General features: G+C 41.4%; 1 protein-coding gene across 1 annotated transcript in view; it reads left to right on the top strand.

Moving 5' to 3' along the window:
* The window catches only part of PAPPA2 (pappalysin 2), a 220,893-nt gene that overhangs the window by 157,904 nt on the left and 36,132 nt on the right, over window positions 1–26,857 (top strand). Inside the window, exons 16-19 of the mRNA XM_005867693.2 lie at window positions 514–727; window positions 17,720–17,888; window positions 19,462–19,597; window positions 21,242–21,351. Of these exons, the coding sequence (XP_005867755.1) occupies window positions 514–727; window positions 17,720–17,888; window positions 19,462–19,597; window positions 21,242–21,351 (629 nt within the window). The remainder of the gene's footprint in view (window positions 1–513; window positions 728–17,719; window positions 17,889–19,461; window positions 19,598–21,241; window positions 21,352–26,857) is intronic.

Consider the following 26,857-nt stretch of genomic DNA (forward strand, 5'->3'; position numbering starts at 1 on the left):
AGCCGGTTTCTGGGGTTTTGTTTAGCTTCTTATTTGCAACATAGTACATAGTTGCTTAGAGTTGCAGCTGAGAGGCCGGCAAGTTAGGCGGGGAACGTTGGAGTCTGCAGTCACTGAAGCAAGCAAGCCTCATGTTCGCTTCCAGCTGCCTGGCTGCCGGCCGCCATCTTAGCTGACAGTTAATTTGCATAAGGATATGCTGATTAGCCAATGGGAAGGGTAGCGGTCGTACGCTAATTACCATTTTTCTCTTTTATTAGTATAGATAATGCTTCCCATGATTCTGTTAGGGAATAGTTATCTGACTTCTATTCTCTATAATAGGTCACATTGGATGTTCTGTGGGTAAGACATATAGGATAAACACTTGTCCCAAGTTTTCAGTGAAGTAGCTCAACAAAGAATAATGTCCTTTCCAAGAATGCCAATACATTGACAGGTTTTGGTTCTTTCTGCTGTGGTGTTTCTGCACTCTCTGTTCTGACCACCTGTGCTTCTCTTTCCTGGAGTCAGGACTCAGCCCGTGGCTGACCTGCCTTGAAGATGGGCTCTGGTCTCTCCCCGAAGCCTACTGCAAGTTGGAGTGCGACACTCCCCCTGCGATTCCCAACGCCAACCTGCTCCTGCCACACTGCCTCCAAGGCCACCATGACGTGGGCTCCGCCTGCAGATACGAATGCAAACCTGGCTACTACGTGGTGGAAAGTGCAGAAAGTAAAGTCAGGAAGTAAGTTGGATCACCTCTGGTCTTCGCAGTTCTCTCTACCCCATACCTTGCTCCTGTTCCCTCCTGTAAATCCCAGACCATTGTTTTGGGAGTAGTAGTAAGAGCTTCTGAGTTGTCCAGTGCTTATTTTGTTTGTTTGTGTAATTATGACAGGCAGGTTGACCAGGTGTGCTTTCTGAAGATATATTTTTTCCCATAGGAGATTCCATAGAGTTTCAACTGGGTGTGTTTTTTTAAAATATATATTTTTATTGATTTCAGAGAAGAAGGGAGAGAGATAAAAACATCAGTGTTGAGAATCATCGATTGGCTGCCTCCTGCCTGCCCACACTGGGGATCAAGCCCGCAACCTGGGCATGTGCCCTTGGCCAGAATCAAACCGAGGCCCCTTCAGTCCGCAGGCCAACACTCTGTCCACTGAGCCAAACCTGCTAGGGCCACCTGGGAGCTTTTGAAAAGAATCTCTGCCCTAATGATCACTTTCCTTTAAAGCAGCGGTTCTCAATCTGTGGGTCGCGACCCCTTTGGCAGTCGAACGACCCTTTCACAGGGGTCGCCTAAGACCATCCTGCATATCAGATATTTACATTACGATTCATAACAGTAGCAACATTACAGTTATGAAGTAGCAACAAAAATAATTTTATGGTTGGGTCACAACATGAGGAACTGTATTTAAAGGGCCAGAAGGTTGAGAACCACTGCTTTAAAGTAAGTGTTAGGAGCTTCCCAAGTGTCATTCTGTGTGTGGGAACATCCTCATCAGGACAGTTAGGGCTTATGGTTGAGACTCTGAGAGAAACTGCCTGGGCCACTCCCCAGTTTAGATACTTATTTGCTGTGTGATGCAGGGAAGTTGTTTTGTTTGTTTTTTTCTGTGCCTTAGTCTTTCTCCTCTATAAAATGAGGATAGAGGTAGTAATATCTATATAGGGACTAGATTAATATGTATAAAACATAAGGTTCAGTAAATTTAATTTTAGAGCATAAAAGTCAATACGTATTAGCAATTAGTATTGTCATTATAGCCTCTCTGCTTTTTTCTTCCTGGGCTCTTGTGAACACATTTTGAGACCCCGAAGCCTAGCGCCTGTCATCTGACAGCGTGACGACCAAAACACAAAAGCTCCCAGCATGTTGAAGAGGGAGGGCTTTGAAGACAGTCATGCTGGGACCCAAGTCCCAGTCACCCCCCCTTTTATCAGCTGACCAAACCCAATCAAGTTACTTAACTTTCTTTGGAAATTGAGGATACTGCCCATATCACAGTGTTGGGTTAGGATTAAACAAGATAACACATGTCCAGCCCAGTGCCTGCCTTGTGCCAATTGCTCAATAAGTGATTTCAGAAAAAGAACCGTTTTCTAAACAAACAGAAAACTTTCAGAAAAAGAAACTCCTTGTACTCAGTAAATAGTAGCTATTCTTTCGCTATTATAAATTAAGCCAGTACAGGAGAAAATCAAATTTATTTCTTACCCAGGACTTTATTAGAAGTCTGACTATAGTAGGTATTTTTAAAAAGTTTTGTTTTGTTTTGTTTTGTTTTTGTTTTTGTTTTTTTTAGAGAGCAGAAGGGAAGAAGGGAGGGGAGGAGAGAAAGAGAGGACGAGAGAGAGAGAAACATTAATGTGAGAGAGACACAGTGATTGATTGCTCCCTTCATGCGCCCTGACCTGGGCCAGGGATCAAACCTACAACTCAGATACATGCCCTTGACCGGGAATCGAACCTGTGACTTTTTGGTGTGTGGGCCTACACTCTAACCACTGAGCATACTGGCCAAGGCAATACCCAGTTTTCTTAATGTGGGTTGGATTTTCCACGGCAGGAAAATCCCCGATCAGACTCACCTGTGAGAGGGGGAGAGGCAATCCTACTCCTTGTCCTCCCAGTTTGAGGAGGCAAGAGCCAGGTTGAATAGAATACTATAAATAATTCTGATGAAAAATTCACAGACGGCAGCACTCTGGTTCAGTGGACTCTGGCAGGTATAGTCAACAGTTTTTGACAATGGAAAATACATTTGCATATGATTTGCATAGGATCTAGGTCAATTTGCATAGGCACATATTGACAGGCAGTGAGTGCCCTGGTCAGTGAGGATGGTATGACAGCGAGCTTGAGGCTGCTTCCTCCTGTCTCCTTGCCTCCATTTTCACACACATGCACCCCATTCAGGTGTCTGCAGAGCAGTGCGGTGAAGAATAATTGAGTGGGGGAGAAAAGTCTCAGGACCAGGAAGAACTAAGGGTGGCAGGATTGTTTCTAGCTCTTGGGCCCAATGAGACTCCCCTCAGAACTGTGGGACTTCTGCCCGACCCTGCATCTCCACTCCAGGTGGGAGCACACAAGGGGCATTCATTGACACAACTTTTCCAATGAATTGAGAAACTGGAAGCTTGCATCACAGCATCGGCGTCATTTTATGGCTTAAACATTTACATTTGCAAGCGCCGCAAGCATCGTGTTGAGGAGAAATTAAGTTATTTACTGCCCCGTGTAAACTGGTTTAAATCTCAGTTTGTACCTGTTGACATAGCAGGCAGCTGGTTGGTAATCAGAAATTTGCAGGTCGGTGTAAATCACTGTCACTTGCCACTGGTGTTTATGCAACGAACTGTGTTAGCCTTGTTCCTTGCTCGGTGGAAAGAGCCCAGAGTTGTATAAATGGGGCCCTCATCTTCTTTCTAGGGCATGTGGGCATGAGGAGAAGAAACTGAGAAAAGCAGGCAGGGAGATCAATCCAGACCCAGTGGGCACATGCTGATTTGATGCAGGTCTGTGAGCACTGGAAACTCCCACCTGATGGTCACATTCGCAACTTGCTGTTTGCATGACCCTGAACCATGTTCTTAATTCCCCCATGTCTCAACGTTTGCATCCACAATGTGAGGCATAGTAATTATTTCTATCCAACAGTGTTGTTTTGAGGCTGAAAGTGGATAATGTCCTGACAGCATTTCATAAACTATGAGGCTTAATCCATGTTCTAGATATTACTTTTTGTTGATTTCTTTTTCAAAGTAGAAAACAATGACTCAAATATCAGCCAGGTTCCTTTCCTTCCTGCTTTTTCTCAAGTCTATTGAACATTGTTTCAAGAGAAAAGAAGTCTAAGTACTGGATCTGACTTCTCCTTCCATCCAACCTGTTTAAGCTTCATCCCATTCCACATGGGGATGTCCAATGGCACAGCTGCAGCTGGCAGTCCCACCTGCATGCTCTGTGCCCGTCCCTGGGTTGGGAGTGAAGATCACATATGAATAAGACCAAGGCCCCGGCCTCAAGGAGGACACAGCCCCCATGCTCCCTCGCTCATGGGTGTTATTTCTCCTAGAAACAGTGTGGAAGGGAACATGGGTACAGGTAGGAGCTTTCTCCTTGACCCTGTATTCCTTGCCCCTCTTCCTGCAATTTGAGGGTGGTGCTGCCCACACTCAGTCTAATTCCTGAGATCAGGGAGATGTTATGGCTCAATCATGGGTCAAGTACTCTGAACTTGAAGTCATGAGTGGAGTCAGCATCACCCAAAGGCCATGGATTCTCCAGAGGAAAATTGAGGAAGATATAAGTGAATGTTGAGGGGCAGAAAAAATTAATAAAGCAAAAATAAATGGCCATTATCTAGTGCAGCCATATGATCGTACAGCCATATCATGAAATATCCTGCTACCATTAATGATGGTTGGAAGAATATTGAAAACATTCACTATATAATCAACACTAATTGGGAAAAAGCAAGAAAGTGATTGTTATAAATGGCACAATCCCTATTTTCCATATAAGAAGTACATTTTTATCACTTTTTTATGGGGTTTTGACTTTCCTTAAGAAATCCAGAATACTTGTCTCTTTTAAAAATTAGTGAAGCAGCATTTTTGCATGTTTCATTTTTGCAAGTTTCTTTAAGGCTTCTTTATTTTTGGAGATAATAGAGGAACAAACAGAATTGTAACTCCAAAGAAACTGTAAATTTTAGGTAGTTTCAGGAGTTCTTTCTTATTCACATTTTATAATACCCACACCCGCTCTCCTTTAAGCCCTTTCCTTTTCTCCCATGCAATTTACTTCCATATATACATCATCATTAATGACTCCTTTGTTTTATTACCCTGACTTCCTAGGGAGCTCAAATAAATGTGTTTAACTTAAAATTTATCAAAAACATTATATTATAGTCTCGCTTTCACACACTCATGGTTACCTTTTTCTCATTAGGTGTTATCTTTATGTGTGAAGGTTAGGTTAACCTCATTAGGGCCCATAATTTGACTTCTAAATTATTCCAACCTTCTAACTTTACTTAGGCTCTCTTTCTATAAGTCATTCATCAAGAAACCATCCAAAAGGTAGCCGTCAGACCTGCTTGAAAGTAATTATAAACAGCCATCCTTTTTGAGGGTTGCCCATGGGATCAGCTCTTCCAAAGTACATAAATCTATTTAAGTTCTATAAACACAAATCTAGGTCAAGAATGCAATAACTAGCTAGGTCTCATATTGTACTGTTTACTGTTTAATGAATGTTTGGTTGGTAAACCTTTTCAATGGGTTTTTCTGATCCAACTTGGGAGGTGGGCCTGGGAAGCCCTGGAGCTAGATGTGTGTACTTGATCCTCTCCACACACACAAGTCATTTGTGTGGCAGGGAGTTAAAAGCATAAGGTCTAGGCTTTGTCATTTTGGGTCAGTGATAATGATGATGGTGATATTGATTCCTCCTGTGTTCTATGTGTGCTGATAAATGGCACAGATATATTTTATTATAGAATAAAACAAAAGTATAATATAACATATGATATGATATTCTATAAGCTGCTATAATAATAATACATTTCAGTATATTATTATCCCCTATTATAAATGAGGAAACTGAGACTCAGATTATTGCTAATATATAGTGTTAAAACTGTTATGACCCCAAAGACCAGGCCCTTGGGTAAAAAGACTTTCAAGCTTGAGGAAATTAGTTTATTTCTATGGGCCTTCCCTTCCCCTGCCACATCTGTAAAATAAGAAAAAAATCTTGACTGACTTCAGCTCTGAAGTCTATGTTGCATTTTCTACCTCAGTAGAATCCATAAGAAGAGTTAACACTTGGCTATAAGAACATGGGGAGAAGTGATATATAATAATTTATCGCCACCAGGAAATAAAAAAGAAGCAGTGATACATTACAAGCACAAATACTACTTGGGCCTGATCTTACTGGGCAATACTTAAAGGTTATACTTAGAGAACTTTTAGTCAGAAGGATGGCCAAAGTTTTATTCTCTTCCTCTCGAAGGGTTTTGGTCATTTGTTCTCCACTCACTCCCAAGAGAACTGAATCCAGGTCTTCCTTGAAGATAGAATTTTGGAAATTTTTAAAAATTTCTAGAATTGAGTTTAATTTGTAAGTTAAAACTTTCCTGAAACTTCTAAAGAAGATGATTTAGTCACATTGCTAGGAAAGCCTTTTTAGTCCCAGGATTACCTCTTGGCTTAGTGTTCAATTACAGATTCCAGGGTCAGTGCGATCTGAATTTGGATCCTGTCTCTGCTATTTATTAGCTCTGTGACCTCAAGCAAGTTACTGATTTGTGTTGATCATCACTATTCTTATTTTATAAAATGAAGATGATAGGAAATAGGAGTACTTATAGGGTTTTGTAAGGATTTAATGAGAGAATGGATGTAAACTATCAAACATAGTTTTTATTTTTTATTTAAACTTTTTTTTTGTTAATCCTCACCCGAGGATATTTTTTCCCATTGATTTTTAGAGAGTGGAAGGGAGGGGGAAAGACAGAGAAACATCGATGTGAGAGAGACACATTGATTGGTTGCATCCTGCATGTGCCTGGAAAGGGGCCGGGGTTGGAGCCTGCAACTGAGAATCGAACCTCGGACCCTTCAGTCTGAGGGCTGACACTCCATCCACTGAGCCAAACTGGCTAGGGCCAAACACAGTTTTTAGTTATAGTAATCTTTCGGTCATCAGCAGCTGCTTTTTATTTATATCGTCATCAGCAGCAGCAGCATTTCAACCACCTTAGTTGCTTTCTGTGTGCTTAACAGGTAACCTTCTTTAACAAGAAAAAGATTCAGCTACAGTTTTATCAGTGGCTGTTGTCTCCCAACTGTGGTTGCTCCTTATGCTCCAGAAGAACAGCATAAAAGCCAGAAAGAGTGAAGTTGACATTCTAAGTGGGAGGTACCAGCTTGTTGGGGAAACACATTTTTCTGTCTATTAAAAATGCACACACACATCAAAACAGAAAGATCATTAAATTGTAAAGAATGTGCACTTTCTTCCCCCAATCAGGACCTCTCTGAATGCTTCATTTCATCCCGCTGTCAGCTCACTGAGTTATCCAAATACTACCAAGGCTTCAATAGACCATGAAACGGAAAAGGGGAAAGGGGGGGAAATAAATGGAAATGAAATAGTCAGCAAGTTAGAGCTCGACACACTTCAGAAATGAGGGTGGGCAAGTAGGTTAGGCAGGTCTGGAGGAGACGGGGAAGACGTGTCCTGGAGACATTGCCTAGATTTGTAGCCTCTTTTGATCTTTTTGAGCCATAGCTTGAATCTCAGGTTCACCTGATTTTATCCTACTATAGGAAGGACAAGAAGGAGTTGGGTAATGCTTAAACTCCTTAAGTGTCCTGGATTTGTGATTTTAAACAATCAGTAAAAAAACTACCTAATTTTTAAGCTAATATATGAGTAGGTGCTAAACATATGTACATATGTATGTATATACATGTGCTATCTATGATTTGTCAATTAAGGGATATAATCACCATGTACACTCATGCATCTATGAGAAATAGAAATTTTTTTATTAAATCATTGTCTGGCTTTTTAGTGTTTATAGTAAATACATTCAAAGTTTATCTTTGGAATCCTCAAATTCTCTTGCCATTGTAGGATAATGTAAACTTCAGGCTAATTTATTATGGCCTCTTTTGGCCTCAAAGGACTGCATGTCTGCTCCACGCCTCGGCCACTCAAATGCACACTTGGGTGCAGGCCAGCTTGCCGCTGCAGGCTTCACGCAGCCTTGGTGACTAGCATGCAGGCCTTAACTTGAAACACATTTATTGAACTCATAAATTCCCCTGTGACCTTCAATCCCAGTCTAGGGAGCATCTTACTGTAAAACGATCCTCCCTCTTTTGATTTTATATTGATTGTTGATGTCTCTATTAATCAAAAAAAACCTTTAAATCTAGACTGAGGAAACACTGGCTTGTTCTATATAAGCCAGTAGGACTTCCTTCATCTCCTAAGCTTTCTGCCCTTTCTCTGCTTCCTTTTTCCTTCCCATCCTCTGCCTCAGGCTCTGCTAACTCCTCTGCAGCCTGCAGGGTGAGCATTACTCTTTGCTCTCTAGTGATGGGGTTATCTCAGGCCAAACTGATTTATGAACTGTCTCCTGAAGGATTCTGGGTGGGACAAAATATGAAGAATTAATTGGGGTGGGAAGATTGAGTAGAATAATACTCCACACTCATAACACACACACACACACACACACACACACACACACACGGACACAAGGACACTCTGCGGGCGGTGAGGATGGAGAGGGGAGTGTGGTTGAGTAGATCCTTTGGTCACCAGAGCTAATGATTTCTGCTGCTTGTTGAGCATTTATTGGACTACATGCTTTATATAAACTAACTTATAAAATCTTCTAATGAACCTGTAAAGGAGCTATTATTATCCCCATTTTTAGATAGGAAAACTGAGAAAGGGTAAGTAATTAATTAAAAGTGAGAGATTTATTAAGAGCCACAGCTGGAGTCTGAGCATTAGTCTCGTGATACCAAATCTTCTGCTCAGAACCACTCTGCTCACTGTCTTCCTGATGGGAGTCACCCAGAGCAGCCACTAAAAGCCTGCTGAGGGCTGCTGTGACTTCTGACTCTTCCTCTTCAGTTAAGGAAAATTGACCAGGAGAAGGTTAATCAGCCATTTCACTCCAACCCTCATCAGAGGGATGACAGATCAGGAAGACTGCAAAGACATGGTTTACCTGTGCCAATTCCAAAGTCCTTAGGTGTGTCACAACCTTCCAGAAAGTTCTCATACCTCATTAGTGGGTTTAGGTTTTATCATTTCTGTGGCTTCTGGACAAGGAGACATGCAAAGAGCTTTGTTTTCAGGAAAAGGAACAGTGACATGCAGTGATTGATCAGTTAATTCCCAGGGGAGTCAGAGAGGAGGGTGTGGATTTGTGTATAGACTGATAACACTTTCTATCACACTTGCCTGGTGAGTCAGACTGACCAGGAACCAGGGATGTAACAATACCTGGAGGGATTCCTAAGATGAAAACTTTGTGAAGATGACCAAAGGATTTCTTACAAGTGGGAGAACCCACCCTCTGAAATTTAATTCATATCATTTGTGGCCTTTTCCTACCAGAATTTTGTCCCACCTGACTTGCCCTGGCCCTGCCACACCCCCCCCCCTTCCCTTCCATAGGGGCCATATACGGGCATATTTTTTTTCCCATTTAGGCTCCTGTCCAAGGCTTCAAACACGCACTACCTGTCACACCTCTGGGTTCTTGAATGCTCTGTTTCTTCTTTTTGGCATGCCGTCTTCACTTTGTCTATTTAATGAACCCATGTCAAAGTGTCCTTACCTGCCTTCCTTCAAGTTCCAGGCATTCCCTTCCATAGGGGCCATATATGGACATATTTTTTTTCCCATTTAGGCTCCTGTCCAAGGCTTCAAACACGCACTACCTGTCACACCTCTGGGTTCTTGAATGCTCTGTTTCTTCTTTTTGGCATGCCGTCTTCACTTTGTCTATTTAATGAACCCATGTCAAAGTGTCCTTACCTGCCTTCCTTCAAGTTCCAGGCAGCACTGGTGGCCCCCTATTGTAGTATTAATGTTTGTTTCTACAACTGCTGAACCTAGTGTAGTGCATGGACACATACTAGGAGCTCAGTGAATATTTGTTGGCTGAACTTACCAATGGACAAATAGCTGAATGATGAAAGATGGTGAAGGCAAGAGATTCCTACTGAACATTTCCATGTTTTGGACCCATTTCACCTGCATTTCAGCATAATCGCCAGTTCCTCAAACATGGATTGAAGGGCAGAACAATGTTAATAGCTGTTGTATATGCTTGTGTTTGAGTTGCATGTATTAGAGCAGCGGTCGCCAACCCGTGGTCCACAGACCACTGGTGGTCTGTGAGGTCCGAAAGGTTGGCGACCGCTGCATTAGAGAAACCTTGGAATGTTTTTAGATCTGGGGGTAACCGGAGCAGATTTGGTAGGAAGATAACCCTTCAGCTGTATGGAGAATGTACAAGAGGGGCCAAGGGACTCGTGGAAAAGAGGGGTCTGTTGAACTTGAAGTGAGAGAGGCTGAGTGTTGAACAATTGAGGCAGTTGCAGAGAGAGATGAAGACAGAGCCCCAAACTTGAGTCAGGTGTGCAGACCTAGGGACAGGGCATTATTTCACCTGCCAATTTGGAGACGTAAGGTTTAGCAGCAGAAAGTCTAAAGATAGAAGGTGGGGTGGCCAGGCTTAAAAGTGGAACTGTCCATATGTTTTTAGGGGTTAGCAGTGGCTCCTTCTAACAGAGGGGTTCTATTTCACAGAGGAGAAGAGCTTTGTATGGGGCATTATTTTTCATCAGGATAGAGTGGAAGACCAAAGCCAACGTGGGATGAGGCTGCAGATATTATTTTTTGTCCAGTAGAAGAGCTGGGCCATACACCGGGAGGCTTGGTGTTAGAGATGTGGGGTAAGGATGACAGGCTGTGGACCAGCCATGCTGGAATCAACCTGCTCTCCATTTAGGAGACTGGCTTGAGAAACCAGGTCAGCACTTCATTAAGAAGAAACTGGCATGAAGGTTGGCAGTGCCGACAGTTCTATCTGGGGTGGGGTAGAGGACTGTGTCTTTTAAGATGGTCTAGATCAGTACTTCTCAAACTATAATGGGCATAGGAATCACTAGGAGATCTCATTAGACTGCAGTTTCTGGGGTGGAGCTTGAGATTCTGCATTCCTAACATGCTCCTAGGTGATGCCCACAAGGCTGCTCCTGGAACCAGTAAACAGGAAGGGGCTAAACTACAGTCTGAGTAAAGAGGCTTCTGATTTCAATTGAAAAACTGACCACATGTCAGACAAGAGACTTAATTAATGCTTCAGTTTTCTAGTCTATATAATGGAAATAATGTAATTACAACTTGCCCGTACATCTCCTTTTCAGGGATATTTTATGTGGTAGGACTTGGAGATACGCAGTACAAAGGTGCTAAGTAGAGGGAGGTGATCTGTCTGCAGCTCTGTTTCTAGGAATATGAGTGTTTTCGTATTATGACTTAAGCCTGACATCAGATCATTGTCCTCATTCCTGCTTTGACATTAACTAGTCACATAACACCAGGCAAAGCTTTTTTTCTTCTCTAAACCTCACCTATCTCATCTGTAAAATAAACAGTTAAACATTCATTGAACGAATGTTTATTGGTGCCTATTACATACCAGATATTGTGCTGGGCACAGAGGATATAAGAGTAAGGTCTTGCCCTCACCAAGCTTATATTTCAGTGGGGAAGACAGGCAATAGGAACTAAAAACCAAATTATTACAGGATTGCAGAGGAAGCATTCTATGAAAGATATACAGGTGCTCTGATAGAAAACCACAAACATTAGAGATGTAAAATAAGGATGCTCTGGGGTAGCCAAAGTAATTCTTAGATAGAAAGAAGAGCCCGTCAGGAGAAGGGCAAAAAGACAAGCATAGAGAATGGCACCAACGAACTCTATCAGGAAGGAACTTTGTTGTATGTGGAATTCTAAGTCCAGTGTGGACCAAGTGCATTAAAGAAGGTGAGTGGGTCATAGGATGAGGTCAGAAGCAGTGGGGCCAGATTATGTAGGACCTCACAATGAGAAGAGAGAAAGCATGTGTTTTATTTTTTATGCAACAGGAGGCAACTGAAATGCTCTAAGCAAAAATAAATAATTAATTAATAATTATGACATGATCTAATTTATTTGTTTGTTTTTATAAAATACCCCTCTGACATGTCTTTTGACTGCATAGGAAGGGATCCAGAGAAGTAGGGTAGCCAGTCGTAGTGAGAGGTGGGCACTTGGGCGATCACTCATGGAGATATGTGCATGAGAAATGGGGACAGAGTCCAGAGCTGTTTGGGACATAAAATTGAGAGGACTTGCTGATGGATAGATGAGATCAGATGGGAGCTTGGGGAAAAGGTAAGTTGAGAGAAAGTGTAGAATCAAGGATGTCTCCTAAGTTCAAGTTTGAGCAACAGGGTGGAGGATGATATTTTTTTGAGCTGGCATTGATTGAGGAAGAGCATGTGTGGAGATAAGGGGGTCAAGAAATCAGGTTACAGTAGCTCTTATCACAGGATGGTTTTAAGGATAAAGTGAGATAGATATGTATTCTACACAGTGCCTAGCACTTAAGTGCTCAGTGTTCCACTGTTATTCTGTTATTGTAATTACTCACCAGGGGCTAACCACTGCAGACACCAGATGCCCTCCATCAGCAAAGACCTGATCATTCTCTTGGAGTCAACAATCATACTTTACTTTCTCCAATGGAAAATAAATATTACTTTTTAAAACCCTGCCTTGGTGATAGAAAGATTGGGTAGACACATGTGTGCCTTAAGCAACATCAATCAAAATTTCAGCCAAGTTTTGATTAAAAGATCTTCATTTCTGGCAAAGATGTAAAAACCAGAAAGAGTGCAGCTGGGATTTCAGTTCTAGGTGGTTACCATGAGTTCTGGAAATTAGAAAATGCATCTTCTAACTTGGAAATTGTGGTGATTTGTCTGGAGTAGTTAGAGGGAAAATCAATATAAACCTTCTACCCCAACTTCTCATGATACCATGTGCATAGTAAGGCTGTAACTGTTTGGTCTTTGCTAAACACCCAGCCTTTTGACCAGGTTTTTAGATGGGTGGTATTACTCCCTGGTGTCCATACCTATGGCTTAGTTTTGCTAGCATAGATTTTTATTAGTTTGGCAGCCTAGCTACCTATTAAAACTGTTGGAAAGTTTAAAAATATAAGGTACTAAGTCAGCCCAAGAGAACTGTACACCTGTGAATCAAGGTTTGTTGTTGTGTGTGTGTTTTTTAAATGGCTTCCACATCATTGGTCTACAAATGTCATTTGGTAGCCATTGGTCTAATGGTCAGGGTGTTATATCATTATTTCAAAAGTCTGAATTCTATTTTTACTTTAGCCAGTGGCTTGCTTGCTAGGTGGCCTTGGTCAAGTCACCTCATGGTTATTAATGTGCAGTTTCCTGCCTGTAAAATGAGATAGTTTCACTTCTCTTACTCTACTGGGATAAAGAAAATATACTAAGCTGATAGGCAGTGAGTAGAATGTTTCATGGGAAAGGCATTTGGGTTAGCATAGGTAGCTAGATATTAATAAAGAAAGGGAGCAAATGGAATCAGATATTAAGATCAGACACTGCCTCATTCACTAGGAAGTCACAGCATCCTCTGCTGAAGGGACTTAGCATGTCGGCCAGCCTGATAGTGTGATTATGGAGGGTGGGGGGATTTCTCTACTGGGCACGTGCCCAGTAGAAGCCAAGATGGTGCAGGCGGAGGTCCTTCTACTTTGAGGCCTGCACAGTAGGAGCCAAGGCAGTGATCATAAAGGGGAGGTGTCTAATCTGGGTAAAAGACCAGATTAGTTGCAGGTACGGGGGGGCAACACAAGCCCCCAAAGGATTGAATAAGAGATTGGTTAGTTTGAAAGGGTGCATGGTCTTTCCCAAGCCCCAGGTAATACAATCAAAGCTTATATTGGTGGCACCCATGCATTGTTCCTGCAAGTGCCCTATTTGTTCCTGTGTTCCCTCTCTTAGCAGCCATGCAGGCCCAGCAGCTGAGGCAGCCCAAGTGTGGGCCTCAAGTGTGGCTCTACTAGTAAGTGTGGGCCTGTGCATAGCAGTGCTGGCCGAAGCATAGCTGGGAACAGAGACTAGGCTAGCCAGATGGGGAAAGAGCTTTGGTATGTACTGAACCAATGGCACAGGATTTCTGGACCCTGGACCTTCTTCTGGGCTTGATGAAGACAAGGTTGGACTTCTTCCTGGCTGTGGATGAGACACAGAGTCGGGGCACCTGGGGACAGTCCTTTGTGTTTGCTCCAGCTTCAATAAATCTCACCACTGCACCTCATCCTCCCATGCATGGGTCACCAAAATGCTTTTCTCTTGACTCAGCAGAAGAGCCCTATTTCAACCTGCAACATCTGGACTAGACTATCAAAGACGTCTTGGGATCTCTGTCCTGGTGAGGACCTGTCTACATGCATTGGTCTAGTGTCCAATGCCTTCATTCTTAGAAATGCAAACTCATTCACTTCAATGACTTCACAGTGCCACTTGGCTCTTAATGCATAGACTTTATGGACCATTGTGAATAATACAGTTTTGTTCTGTTTTTTTTTTCATTAAGGGCATGTGCTGGAGGGTGGGAGTGGCTGGGGAGAAGTCACTGGGGGAAAAGGAGACATATGTAATACTTTAATCAATAAAGAATTTTTAAAAATCAAAGAAAAAAAATCCTTGGGTAAGGATTAGCAAAAAAAAAAGCTAGTGGTCACTCCTCAACATCAGCAAACTAGAAGAGGCAGCCGTGGCTCCACTGGAGGTCAGAGTCCTGCCATTGGTATAGGCGTCAGTCCTCTTCAAGGGCCCTGTGTAGAAACCACATTTCCTAGAGGTTGGAGGACCCTCAGACACTCTGAGTTCCTGAGTTCAAGTGCCAGAGTTCCTGCCGCAATTACAGGCAACATGGCCAGAACCAGATCATGGCATTCAAGTACCACAGGATCTCAGGATAAATGCCATAAACAGGATTGACAGGTGTCGACATGGGCTGTTGGGCCTGAGGAATGGATGCTTTGTGAGAAGTCTGAGGAGAGACATGACATGCAGAAGCTGTGACAGGCTTATGGAGAGGTGGCCATAGGAGACCATCCCTGTACAAGGGAGAAGAAATTGCGAGGAGAATCCATGGGGATCACTTGTAGAAAGGAAACTGGATTTCCTAGGGAGTCAGGACTCTCCCATCTGTGTCACTCCTGCCTATGGTGCTTCCTATGGGGTCCAGGGACACTGTGAAATATGCTGCCTCCCTTTCTACCTTCCAGCATTTCCCTTCCTCTGATGGTTTATAGCACAGGACCTGTCACAATGTCCAGGCACCATCCACTACACCCACCTCGCTCTGCACCATCCAAGTTTGATCTGTCTCCCCTCACCCCTGAGGTTATTAAGCTGGCAAGTGACTATACGAAATTGACATTGTTGAATGGCTCCTCACTCTGGGCAAGGAAAGGGAGGACTATTTTCCTGGTTGAAGTGTTCCAACCAATTCAGAGAAAAATACCACATGAAGTCAAAATAGTATTGTCCTGGCCAAGTGAGGGTTTCCCTTTCTAACCATGCTGACATGCAAGGTTTCATAGCCTCACTCTCTCTCTCCAGCTGGGGGATGTCGGTTCAGCAGAGGTAGGGGAAGGATTTCAACTGTGGGAGGTGGTGGAAAGGAGAGAGTCCCTGGGAGGATATACTCTCTGTAGTGGGAAGAAGAGTGAAGTATCCAGTACAGGAGAGAGACAAAAAGGAGCTTTCTGAGGTAAAAACAACGGCAAACCCTTCGTTGAAAGTGCTTTTGGGAAGAGATTTTAAGATGACACCTTCCATTAGGGAAAGAAGTCATATACCAGAGAATACATTGTGTGTGATTTCATTGATCTAAAATTCAAGATCAGGCCAAACTAATCTATGCTGATGAAAGAATAGTGCAGGTTGCAGGCAAGTGGGGAGGTTTAACTGGGAAGGAACACCACAGGAGCATCGGGGGACTGGAAATGCTTGGTATCTTGATTTGAGTGATGGTTACCATGGTTCCCCAGCTGTGTGCACATGTAAAATTCCTTGAGCTGTCTACTAAGATTTGCCTAATGTTGTCTATGTAATTTATTACTCAATTTAAAAGTTTTAAATGAATCTTCTGTTTTTGCCACACCAATAAATAAAGCATCAAGATAAAGGATGTCTGGGATACTCCGTAGGAAAGAGATGCTATTAATATTCAAAGTGGACTGTAAAGCATAAAACGGCAATTAAGCCTGACACAGTGGAAGGACCACTGGCTCTGGCAGCAGGTTGACCTAGGTCCAAGTACTGTCTGTATCCTTTCCTGTGGATCTCTAGCTTTAATGTTCTCTCAGGCACAGTTTTCTTCTCTGAAATATAGATAATATTTACCATTAACTGCTGTTTGGGAGATTCAGTGAAATAATATATGTAGGTGTCTGGCAAGTGAAATAATATATGTAGGTGAAATATAGCTCCAAAATAGTATTTATTAACATATAGTAGGTATATGGCCACATAAGCTACAGTGCTAAAGAATTCCAGTCATAAAATCAGATTTCTATTATAAAATATTCTTGGGAATAAAGGTATGACTATTGAATAATAAATGAAGCCCTTCACTTATTTCTAAGTGGATATTGTTAAAATATTAAATTTTATTTAAATTATTTTAAATCAGATGCATGCTGTGCTATAGGACCTTGGGCAAATTACTTAACATCTCTGAGCGTGTTTCTTTATAACATGAGAATAACAAAACTATTTCATTAGGAGTATTATGATTATTCAGTTGGTTAAACTATGTAACATGCTCTACAATGAGCCTAACACACTGGGAATTTGGGTTAAATGATTCAATTTGGCAAATATTTAATTAATGCCTAATATAAGCCAGATATTATTTAGTTCCCATGAATGAAGAAAAACAAAAACAAGAATAAGATTCCTTGTCTTCAGGAAGCTTCTGACCTACTGAGAAAGACAAATGTTCACATTTATAAAGCAATGTGATAAAGTTACACTATTGTAAAGTTTGAACACTGGGGAAATACACAGGAGGGATTGTACAGTAGTACAGTAACCAATTAGAAGTGCGTGGATGATGGGCATATTTAAATTTACAGAGGACATTAGGATACTGGGAAATAGCAATTTAAGGTCACCATGTGATTGAGTCAGTGGCCAAAGGATTATTTCTATTTTAGAATCACAAGCTTATCTGTACCTAGGAATGTTTTTAATCAGAAGCAAATTCATTGAAACTGCAAAATGGAAAGAACCTTCAAATTGGCAGTGAGTCAGAAGAGGAAGGGGATGGAATTCTCAGTAGCAAGTCCTCTTTGGTTGGTTACCATCCACCTCCAATGCAGTCTCTTTGGTTGGAGGCCATGTCTCTGCATGAGAAGGGAGGGCGAGTCTTTCAGGACAGTGTTGAGTCATGTCTACTTTGAGAATTTGATGAAAGCCACGAATGCTTTCCAAGGAAAAATATCAACTATAAACAAACAAAATGACCATGGAAATCTCCAGCAAGGCTTTTGCCCTTCTGAAGTTCAGGGTGAGAGTCTCTGTTTTAAAAGAAGATTCATAAAACTGCATCTTCTCCCCTCTCTGGAGAACCAGTAAATATTGGCAACTTAAGTTATATCACCATAGTAACACTGATGACCCTCTGATCCCTACTGGGTGGTCCCCTAAGTGTGTGATAACCATCTCTGTATTCCAGCCTACCAGTGCACTTAGGTGTGAGACTGCTCCAAGATGAAAGGCTTAGAGAAAACCCAACTGTAAATAATCTAGACCCTGCACTGATATTTACCAATCTCTTTTGAGAACTCTATATCAAAGGTTACTATACACAAGCTACTACTATCACTATTAAGTGTACATTGCTATTTTTCCTTCCATGTCTTAGACATTAGATTGGAGAGATAGGGCATTTGGCTAACCAAATCCAACTGCCCCTGCCTATTTGCGAATTCTTATCATATATTACTAAGGATCCAGTGTTTCCATGACCTTTGTGAGTCAGTCTGATGGACTATTATGTTTTATGTCTTATCAGAAAGTTCCTGAAGATACAGTGCCTGGAGGATGGAACCTGGGAGCAAGGCAGCTGCATCCCAGTGGTGTGTGAGCCCCCCTCTCCTGTGTTTGAAGGCATGTACGAATGTACCAATGGCTTTGAGCTCGACAGCCAATGTGTGCTCAACTGTAACCAGGAAAGTGAAAGGGTAAGGATGACTTGAACTTTGTTTTGGGCCAGGCTGTACCCTAATCTTGATGACCAATCCAAGAATGTTGAGTAGAAATGATATAAGTGAATCCCAACACACAGGGCGTTTGGATACGTTGATAAATTCCAAAAAAGGCTGGGGTTCTGATTCAGCAATGTGATTTCCTCCCATGTGTGGCCACTGACCTAGGAATACCAATATTACATTCTTCAATGGAACAGAGTCCTGAACAGACACATGAATTCCTTAATAAAGGCAAAGCTGAAAGTGTTGCTTGACTTTTATTCTCTCTAGGATTTTGGCAGAAGAGGTCCCACGAGAAAACTATAGTCTTATCATGGTTATATGATTAAGATCAATTTTATTTTGGAATCTTTACAAGTACCACACGATACATGAGACAGGAAGTTAAGCGGGCTCTCTAGGCAAAGATCAGTGACCTTGACTGCTCTCCTGGCACATGTCTGTATCTCAGTGTCCAGCACTCTAAGATAAGCACTGCAGGACAGGTGTGAAAAGAATATGCTATGGATATGACAAGAAATCAGACACATCTGTTTGCACTGACTGTTTAAGGACTCATGAAAGTGGCCAGATGAAGGGACAGTTATCTGTAATTCCAAAAACTCACTTTCTTGGGTTTCATGAATTAGTGCTACTCTGTATGTTATTTGCATTTAGGATACTTTGTGTTGCTGGAGGTGTGAAGCCAAGAGTCACACAAACCAGCACACATGTGGAGAAAGGCAACAGAAATTTGATGAGATCCAAAGTAACTCTGTTGTATCCATTCAAGCAGAAAGGGAAAAAGTACCTTCAAAATTTTGTGAATTAGTTTCACTAGGTCAACTTCATCTTGAAAAAAGTCTGACATTTGCCACAAACAATATTTGTGTGACAGTATGGATGAATCAAAGAAAAATAGCACCAGGGAAAAAAAATTTCCAAAAATATCTCAGAATACATAGGCTATAGTGGATAGCTCATCCTATGTTTATAGCCAAAGGAAAACACATCATAAATAAATTTCTTTTTTGACAAAATTCTTCATGGTTCCTTCACATGAAAACATTAAAAAAATTGTCATGACATTTTTTGGTCAGTAACAACATGACTTACTATTTCAAGAGTATCTTTTATTCTAAGTTCTAGAAGTTGGAGAACACTATCATTTGATTACACCCCCTCTCCCCACTCTAAATGCAATTAACAAAGCAATAATGAAATATTCTTTACTTTTGATCGTCTAGCTTTCCATCCTCTGCACGAAGGAAGGACTGTGGACTGAGGAGTTCAAGTTGTGTGAGAAGCTGCAAGGGGAATGTCCACCACCACCCTCGGAGCTGAATTTTGTGGGACAAAATTCTTCATGGTTCCTTCACATGAAAACATTAAAAAAATTGTCATGACATTTTTTGGTCAGTAACAACATGACTTACTATTTCAAGAGTATCTTTTATTCTAAGTTCTAGAAGTTGGAGAACACTATCATTTGATTACACCCCCTCTCCCCACTCTAAATGCAGTTAACAAAGCAATAATGAAATATTCTTTACTTTTGATCGTCTAGCTTTCCATCCTCTGCACGAAGGAAGGACTGTGGACTGAGGAGTTCAAGTTGTGTGAGAAGCTGCAAGGGGAATGTCCACCACCACCCTCGGAGCTGAATTTTGTGGAATACAAGTGCGAACAGGGCTATGGGATCGGTAAGTTCAGGAAGAGATGCCGATTCTGTTCCCAAATAATCTTTTTATTAGGCCTGGCTGGATCTTGAATAGATCCACTGTTCTCCTTGAGGAGTGGATGGATATGCAGTTGACTCTGAGCTGTTTCAGTAAAATAGAAATCTATAACAAATTCATTCCTTTTACTCCTCCACATGTGTATAATGTTGGTGCAGCTGCTGAGCTATTTGCATAGTGTCTGGTCATTTTACCTACTTCACTGCAGGCTGAAAGTGGATGAGTTTGGGGAGGAGTTGCAGTTCCAAGAGGAGAGGTGGGAAGGTGGAGCCACACACCCAGCAAGTGCTGGGCTCCTCTGCAGTGTGGCTGCAGCAGAGAACTCCTGAAAGGGACGATTTGAGATTGCATTTGCTTGTGTGGCTCTTCAGCCATTCTTTCTCTGCAGAGGACCAGGCTCCAGAGCCTCTGGGAAATTTCTTAATCAAGTAATTGCAATTAAAGGTCTCTGTGGCCAGAACTGGTTTATAGTGATGTGGACTCAACTTGGCCCTGGCTAGACCAAATCATCATGGGAAAGAGATGCTGTTGGTGGAAAACCTTGTGAGATTAATGCTAACTCTACAAGCAAGCAGTGATTTTATAAGCCATTCTAACTTGTGTAATGCCAGTGGATATAATTGGAGTTTATGAGAAAGCTCGTTAGTTTCTGAGACGGTTCTTTACCCTCTTCAGATTGCCCTTTTCACTGAGATATCTTGAGGTCAGGCAGTGGGGAGCTTGGACTGTGCTTCTCAAGTGGTGTTTCATGAACAAATTCTCATCTCTCCACCCTCCGAATATATGTCATATATTCACATATATAGAGTCCTTCAGAGTCATGTGGCTCTTTGAGTTATTCTACCAGTTAGCAAAAAACAACAACACATCAAAACAGAGATAGTGAGAGCTGAAAAGAAACTTGGAGATCATCAAATCTATAGATGAGGAAATAGAAAACCCTGGAGTGTACCTTCTTTGAATAGAATTTTGGAAGACACTTGGACTCCATCTACAAAAGAGTGGAGTCCAAGATTTTGCTTTAAGAGGCAAACATGTGACCAAAATCTCTGCTTTTGATTTCCCATCGTTTCTTCTTTTAATCACATCATTTTCTTGCAAGGCTGCCAACATAACGATCATCAGTGTAGAAATTATTAATCTGCCTTCAAAATTTATGGGTCAGCTAGTAAAGTCCTTAGGTAGTAGATGCTTTGGATCCTGTAGGCAGAAATAATATTAAATGTACTTAAAATGCATCAACCAGTCAGGTGAGACCTTGGCTAGCCAGAGTCCCGGAGTGGGGTCCTGGATGTCTGCTGGACCAGGACTTAATCTTTTAACTGCTGGCTCATGCAGAGATTCCGAGATTCCAAAGGAGTTCAGAAAGAGGAGTGGTCACCTGGGGCACAGGGCATGAACTTGGGGGCAGAGGCCCTTCACTAATTGTGTATAAAGTATCTTCACAGGTGTGTGGAAGAGGAATATCAGCCCTGCCCTTACCCATAATAATGATGACCCACAGCATAGAGAGCAATTGCTGAGGAAAAAGCAAAACTGTTGATTCCAAATGAAAAAGACTGATATCTGGGAAGTTCATGTGTGTGCTGTAAATTTCTGTTCCCTCAGGTGCAGTGTGCACCCCATCATGTGTAGTGCCCCCTAGGGACCCGGTGATTCTGCCTGAGAACATCACTGCAGACACTCTGGAGCACTGGATGGAGCCTGTCAAAGTCCAGGTGAGCAAAGGGACACTTTCACATATCAGGGACAGAGCAATTCCCAACAGACAGCATATTCCCTGGAATAATTTCAGAGGCTTTCAAAGCATCCTTAAGGGGAACAACTACATGGGTCATTTCCTAAAGAGAAGGATTGCAAATGAAGAAGGAAAAAGAGGAAAAGCTTGAGAAAAAAAGATGGCCCACATCCAAAGGAACATTTCAAAGATAATATAGAAGGAAGACTCTGAGACATAAAGAACAAATAATACAGGAAGGGAATTAAGATGGAAAATTTACTTCCATCTTTAGCCTTGCCAACAGAAGAGAGTAAGGATGGAAACATGCTGTTATTTTTAAAATGTTTCAGGCTGTGAGAAGCAAGAGGTAAGGGTTGAAATTGTCAAGTGGACTTTCAGGGCCTTTGTTGTGAAGGCGTCTTCCTCCCTCACCTACTACACACAGACATCTAGGCCTTTCTATGGTGATGGCACCAGCAGAGAAATATCCCGATAGAAAGAGAGGACGCTAAACAAAAGGGCTCTCGGCAGTCCAATAAATGCCTGCCCATCAAGGTGACTGAGCGGTGGAATCTGGTAGTTGGGACAGGCAGGAGACAGCCAAACGTCCAGGCAGTACCATTGCTCACACAAGGGCCTCTGCTGACTGCCCTCCTACAGCACCCAGAGGCCTGAGGTCCGGGGTGCCTGACTATGGAGTTGTTCCTTAGACTGTTGCTGGGAGCACTTGGTACTTTCCTCATCTTTGTTTTTCCTCTTAATTTGTCTCTTCCCTTTTCTCTTATCTGTAATTCTAACACCAGAACCATAAGATTCTTGAGGGTAGGAATGATGCCTTACTCTTATTCCCAGATGTCCTCAATGCATGACTCATTTCATCCCCTGCTCAGAACAAGGTTGCCAGATAAAATGAAGGAGCTCAGAGAAGAGTGGCCCCCACCTCCAGAGAGCCATCTCTCAAGGCAAACCTGATTTTCCCACAAAGCCTGTGCAAGGTTGAATTTTTATGATTAACCATTGTGACGAGAGAATGTTTTATGATATCTCATGGCTTTTCTATTTAAGATAGGAAATTAAGGTTTTGACTTCCGCAATGAAGAAGTGGTCCTTGAGGAAGCTGATTTCATGGAGAGATTACTTTCTATGTATAATGTGGCAATTGTTTGGGTGTAAATGAGTTTTTCTAAATTGTATTTGAAAGTGTTTGCTTCTGAAGTACAACAGCATCCATCATAACATCCTATTTCCCATAGTAGTTTGCTTCATAAATCCATTTTTTATAGACAATGCTTTTCTTTTTTTTAGTATATTATAATTATGAAATCCAAATTAATGTAGTGAGGTCCAAATTAATGAGATTTTCCTGTGGCTGCAACATGTTAGGTTTGCGAATTCTCAACACTGCATGAAATCCCTTTCTTAACCTCCCCAGTTTTTCAACAGAATTGCTCAGTCAAAACAAATCTTAGGATTTCTGGCTCTGTTTTTCAAAATTGGTCCCCAAAAGATTAATAATTACTAAAATAACAAAATGTTTTAAGAGGAAGAGAGAAGCAGGAAGAAAAAGAAAAGATCGTTTCCTCCAGGAGCCATAATTTCAAATAGAATGGTGTCACCCACCCTTCTGCCTCCTCATGTCCTAATCCTGGCCACCACCCTCCAAAGTGTCCTCTTGAAGGGTACAACTATGTCTAACAGCTCCAGTCATATTTCCCCACATCAGTGGGAAAACAAATGGCCCAGTCCCATGAGCCCTGGAAAGGTCACCTTTTGCATCAGTTTTAAGCATGGAATTGCTCACTCTTTTTGAATACAGTCTCTAGGCATTGAGTCCCTCATTGCTAGAGAAGACTAGTCAAGAGGGTCTTGGAGGGCAAAGGAAGAGGAACTGGAAAGTAGATGCCAGGGTAATGTACTATGGCCCAAATAAATATGCAGAATAATGCTACATTTAGGTTGCTACATCTGTAGAAATAAGGAAATTGCCATAAACATGGGCAGCAGCAGAACTCTGTGGTCTGATGTGATGAGCCAAACAACAGTGGAATAAAAAAACACAATTGAGTAATTTTTTTATTAGATCTTAATGTTGGCTAACCATCAGTCTTGTGACCTTTAGGCATTTAACTAGGCAACGGCCTTCATACAGCTTTAGACCATCCCAATAGCCCTTAAATGGTTCTCTCTTTCTCTCTCTCTCTCTTTTTCTCTTCTTCCTTCCTCCCTTTTACTATTCTTCCTTCTTTTCTTCCTTTTTTTCTTACTTTAAAAAAATTTTTTAAATGGCCCAACCAACTTTAATGGCTCAAATATTTAAATTGATTTTCTCTGAACCTCTTTCTATTTGAAAGTTCAAAACAAATTCTTGGCTCTTCTTCTTGCACAATAAATTCATCTGAGCAGTGACTTGCCAATAGTATCAAAGCAATCATTGTAACTACATACAAACATATAGCAATAATAATTAAAAAATTCAAAATAGTTTTACCCAATAAGGAGTAAGGAAGGAGAATAATAATGGAGGCACACATATAGGGGGCATTAATTAAATCTTTAGTGACTTATTATACTGTGGAAGCAGATATAGCAAAATGGTAAGGTTTGATAAGTTGCACAGAGGATATAAAGTTATTCTCTCAATTATTTTCTATAGCCATTCAAATGTAATCATATATGATTATAATTTGCCAAAAATGTTCCAGAAAATAAGAAAGTCATATTGAGCTGTTAAAAAATAAACTGAAGCATTTAAGATTTTGAGCTTACTTGAGCAAAAATCAATTCCAATGGAGTAGCTAGAAGCACCCTGCCAGGGAAATACTTTATTACAGAGAAAAGGCAGAAGCAAAGCAAGGAAGTTATTGATTGATTGGCTGTAGCTTAAAGCCTTGTTGTATGATTGGCTGTCCTTATGTTTCAATTGAATGACCTTGAGGAATTCACAGGCTTAGATTTTGGTTGGCTTGCTATGTAAGCTGCCATGACAGAAGAGTCCCCTTGTTTCATGAATTTAACACACTCACCAGGACCTTCTCTGCCCCTTTCTTACTACTTCCTATTTCACTCCCCTCTTTCACCTCACCACCACAAAGTACCCATAAAATGTAGGTCCTGAAAAGCATTTGAAATTTTCCTCCAATTTTGATCAATAACTAGTTCAATTAATGGTATATGCATATCTTTACTTACAGGATGAGTGACATTCATAGGCCAGAAGACAAGGGAGAATCCTAGCAATACAACATCATATTTAGTGGTTGACAGTTACTCGTAAAACATCGTTTCTCTCTGTGTCACTGAGATAAGAAATATGAGTGGGAGATAGTTTTTGTTCTCAAGGACTTTGAAATCTAGGAAGGCATAGACACAGGGACCAGAAACTTACGCATGTTTATAGAAATGAAGGAAGGCTGCCAGTCTGAATTAGTCTCAAGACTGAATTATAGATCATTTAAAAAAGGACATGGGTATTGTTAATTCCACAGCCATGAATTTATTCTATGGATGATGTATCTGTACACGTGTGAAATGATTTATACATAAGCTTTGTCTTTTATAACAAAAGACTTTGTCTGTTAGAACAAAATACCCATCAATATAGATCTAGTTTAGTAATTAGGGTCCATCCCTGCAGTGGAACACTGTGCTGTCAATAGGACACAGCAGACCAGGTACTATAAAATGCACAGAACACCCAGGAAACATTGTGAAGTGAAATAAAGTTAGGCAAGCAAACAACAATAGTCCAAAGCACAGAAGAAAATTGCAGTATTCTATTATTTGTGTGAGGAAAGAAAGGATTTTATACATATACTAGATGCCCGGTGCACGAAAATTAGTGCACTTGGGAGGGTGGGCTTATCCTGGCCTGCGCCCTCTCGCAGTCCGGGAGCCCTCAGGGTATGTCTGGGAGCTCCCCAGGGAATCGGGCCTAAGCTGGCAGTCAGACATCCCTCTGGCAGCCCATGAGCCCTTGGGGAATGTCCAACTAATGGCTTAGGCCCGCTCCCCACTGTTAGTCAGACATCCTTAGTGCTGCCGTAGAGGCAGGAGAGACTCCCGCCACCATCACTGGGCTTGCCAGCCATGAGCCGGCTTCTGGCTGAGTGGCACTCCTTTTGTGGAAGCACACTGACCACCAGAGGGCAGCTCCTGAGTTGAGCGTCTGCCCCTGGTGGTCAGTGCATGTCATAGTGACCTGTTGTTCTGGTTGTTCTGCCATTAGGGTCAATTTGCATATTACCCTTTTATTATATAGGATGTATGTATATGCATAGACTATCTCTGTAATGATACAGAAGACAACTAAAAGTAGAAGGGAGGAAAATGGGTTGTGGGACCAGGAGCAGGGTAGAGGTTATGTACCCTTTTATGCCTTTTATATTTTACAAATATTACATGATCATGAAATAAAGTTACATAATATAAAGATATAAAAAATAAATTGGAAATAATAGCAGAAAAGAGCCTTGGAGAGAAAGAATAGAAAGAAAAGACAGACTCTTTTCCTCTCTTTTGTTTTTCCTTTGTAATATATTTTGAGAATTTTTAAAGTTTTAAATAAACCCAACACTCCTACATTTGTAAAAGGGATGGACCGGGTAGAATGTTTAGAGGGTAGAAGAGAAGCTGACACACAAAGTTCAGCATGTTCTGGAGCGTCTGGCAATGGTCATCATGAGATAGTTTCAAGGCTAAGTATTCCTTTATTGGAGGGTTTGACATTCTTCCACATCCTCCCCACCAGACATTGAGCACTCTGAGAGCATCCCTGGCTCCTACTGAGATGCATACCTGTGATCTGAACTGAATACTGACTGATTAGGGTGGGAATGAGGGTCCTTAGTGGATACAGTGCTAAGAGAAGGAATCCAGTGGCCTGCATTCACATTTCAAGGGTACTAGTTATTGTACATTTTTATTACCATTACCTGGTGATAGAGTTCCACTGGTGCCTGCTTCAGAACATAAATGAGAATCATTTCCAGGTAGCAGAGCTTATAAGTAAATAGTCTGCTTAAATGGCTTTAAGTGCAGGAGAACAGCTTACTTTCTCAGGAGGCTGAACACCCTGTTGTGGTTACCTTATAGATCTGTAGTCCTGAATAGATTTAATAATCCCCTTATTAAAGTACAATGATAACTTATGCCAAAGCACCTTCTACAATAGTACGATATGGAATTTTGAATATCAAAATTTGTTAGGATTCTTAGTGTTTATTTCCCTTTAGGGAAGCTGTGAAGGAGGAGTTTTAGTTTACAGTCATGTAACTCCAGGAGAATATTGCAGATTCCTATTCTCATAGCTGACCATGAGGTATATATTCATATACACCCATATTAATGTATGCAATTGTCTCCAATCTGATTACTGTAGTCTTAGCATTGTAGGGTCTATAATTTCTAATTAATAGAGGTGCTATCTTGTGTAAAGCCCGTATCTGCCCATGTGTTATTTTTCTTACCATTGAACTGAATTCCTATTGTACCAAATAAAAATGTGT

This window comes from Myotis brandtii, unplaced genomic scaffold (assembly GCF_000412655.1).
Source record: "Myotis brandtii unplaced genomic scaffold, ASM41265v1 scaffold250, whole genome shotgun sequence".
NCBI classification, from domain to species: domain Eukaryota; kingdom Metazoa; phylum Chordata; class Mammalia; order Chiroptera; family Vespertilionidae; genus Myotis; species Myotis brandtii.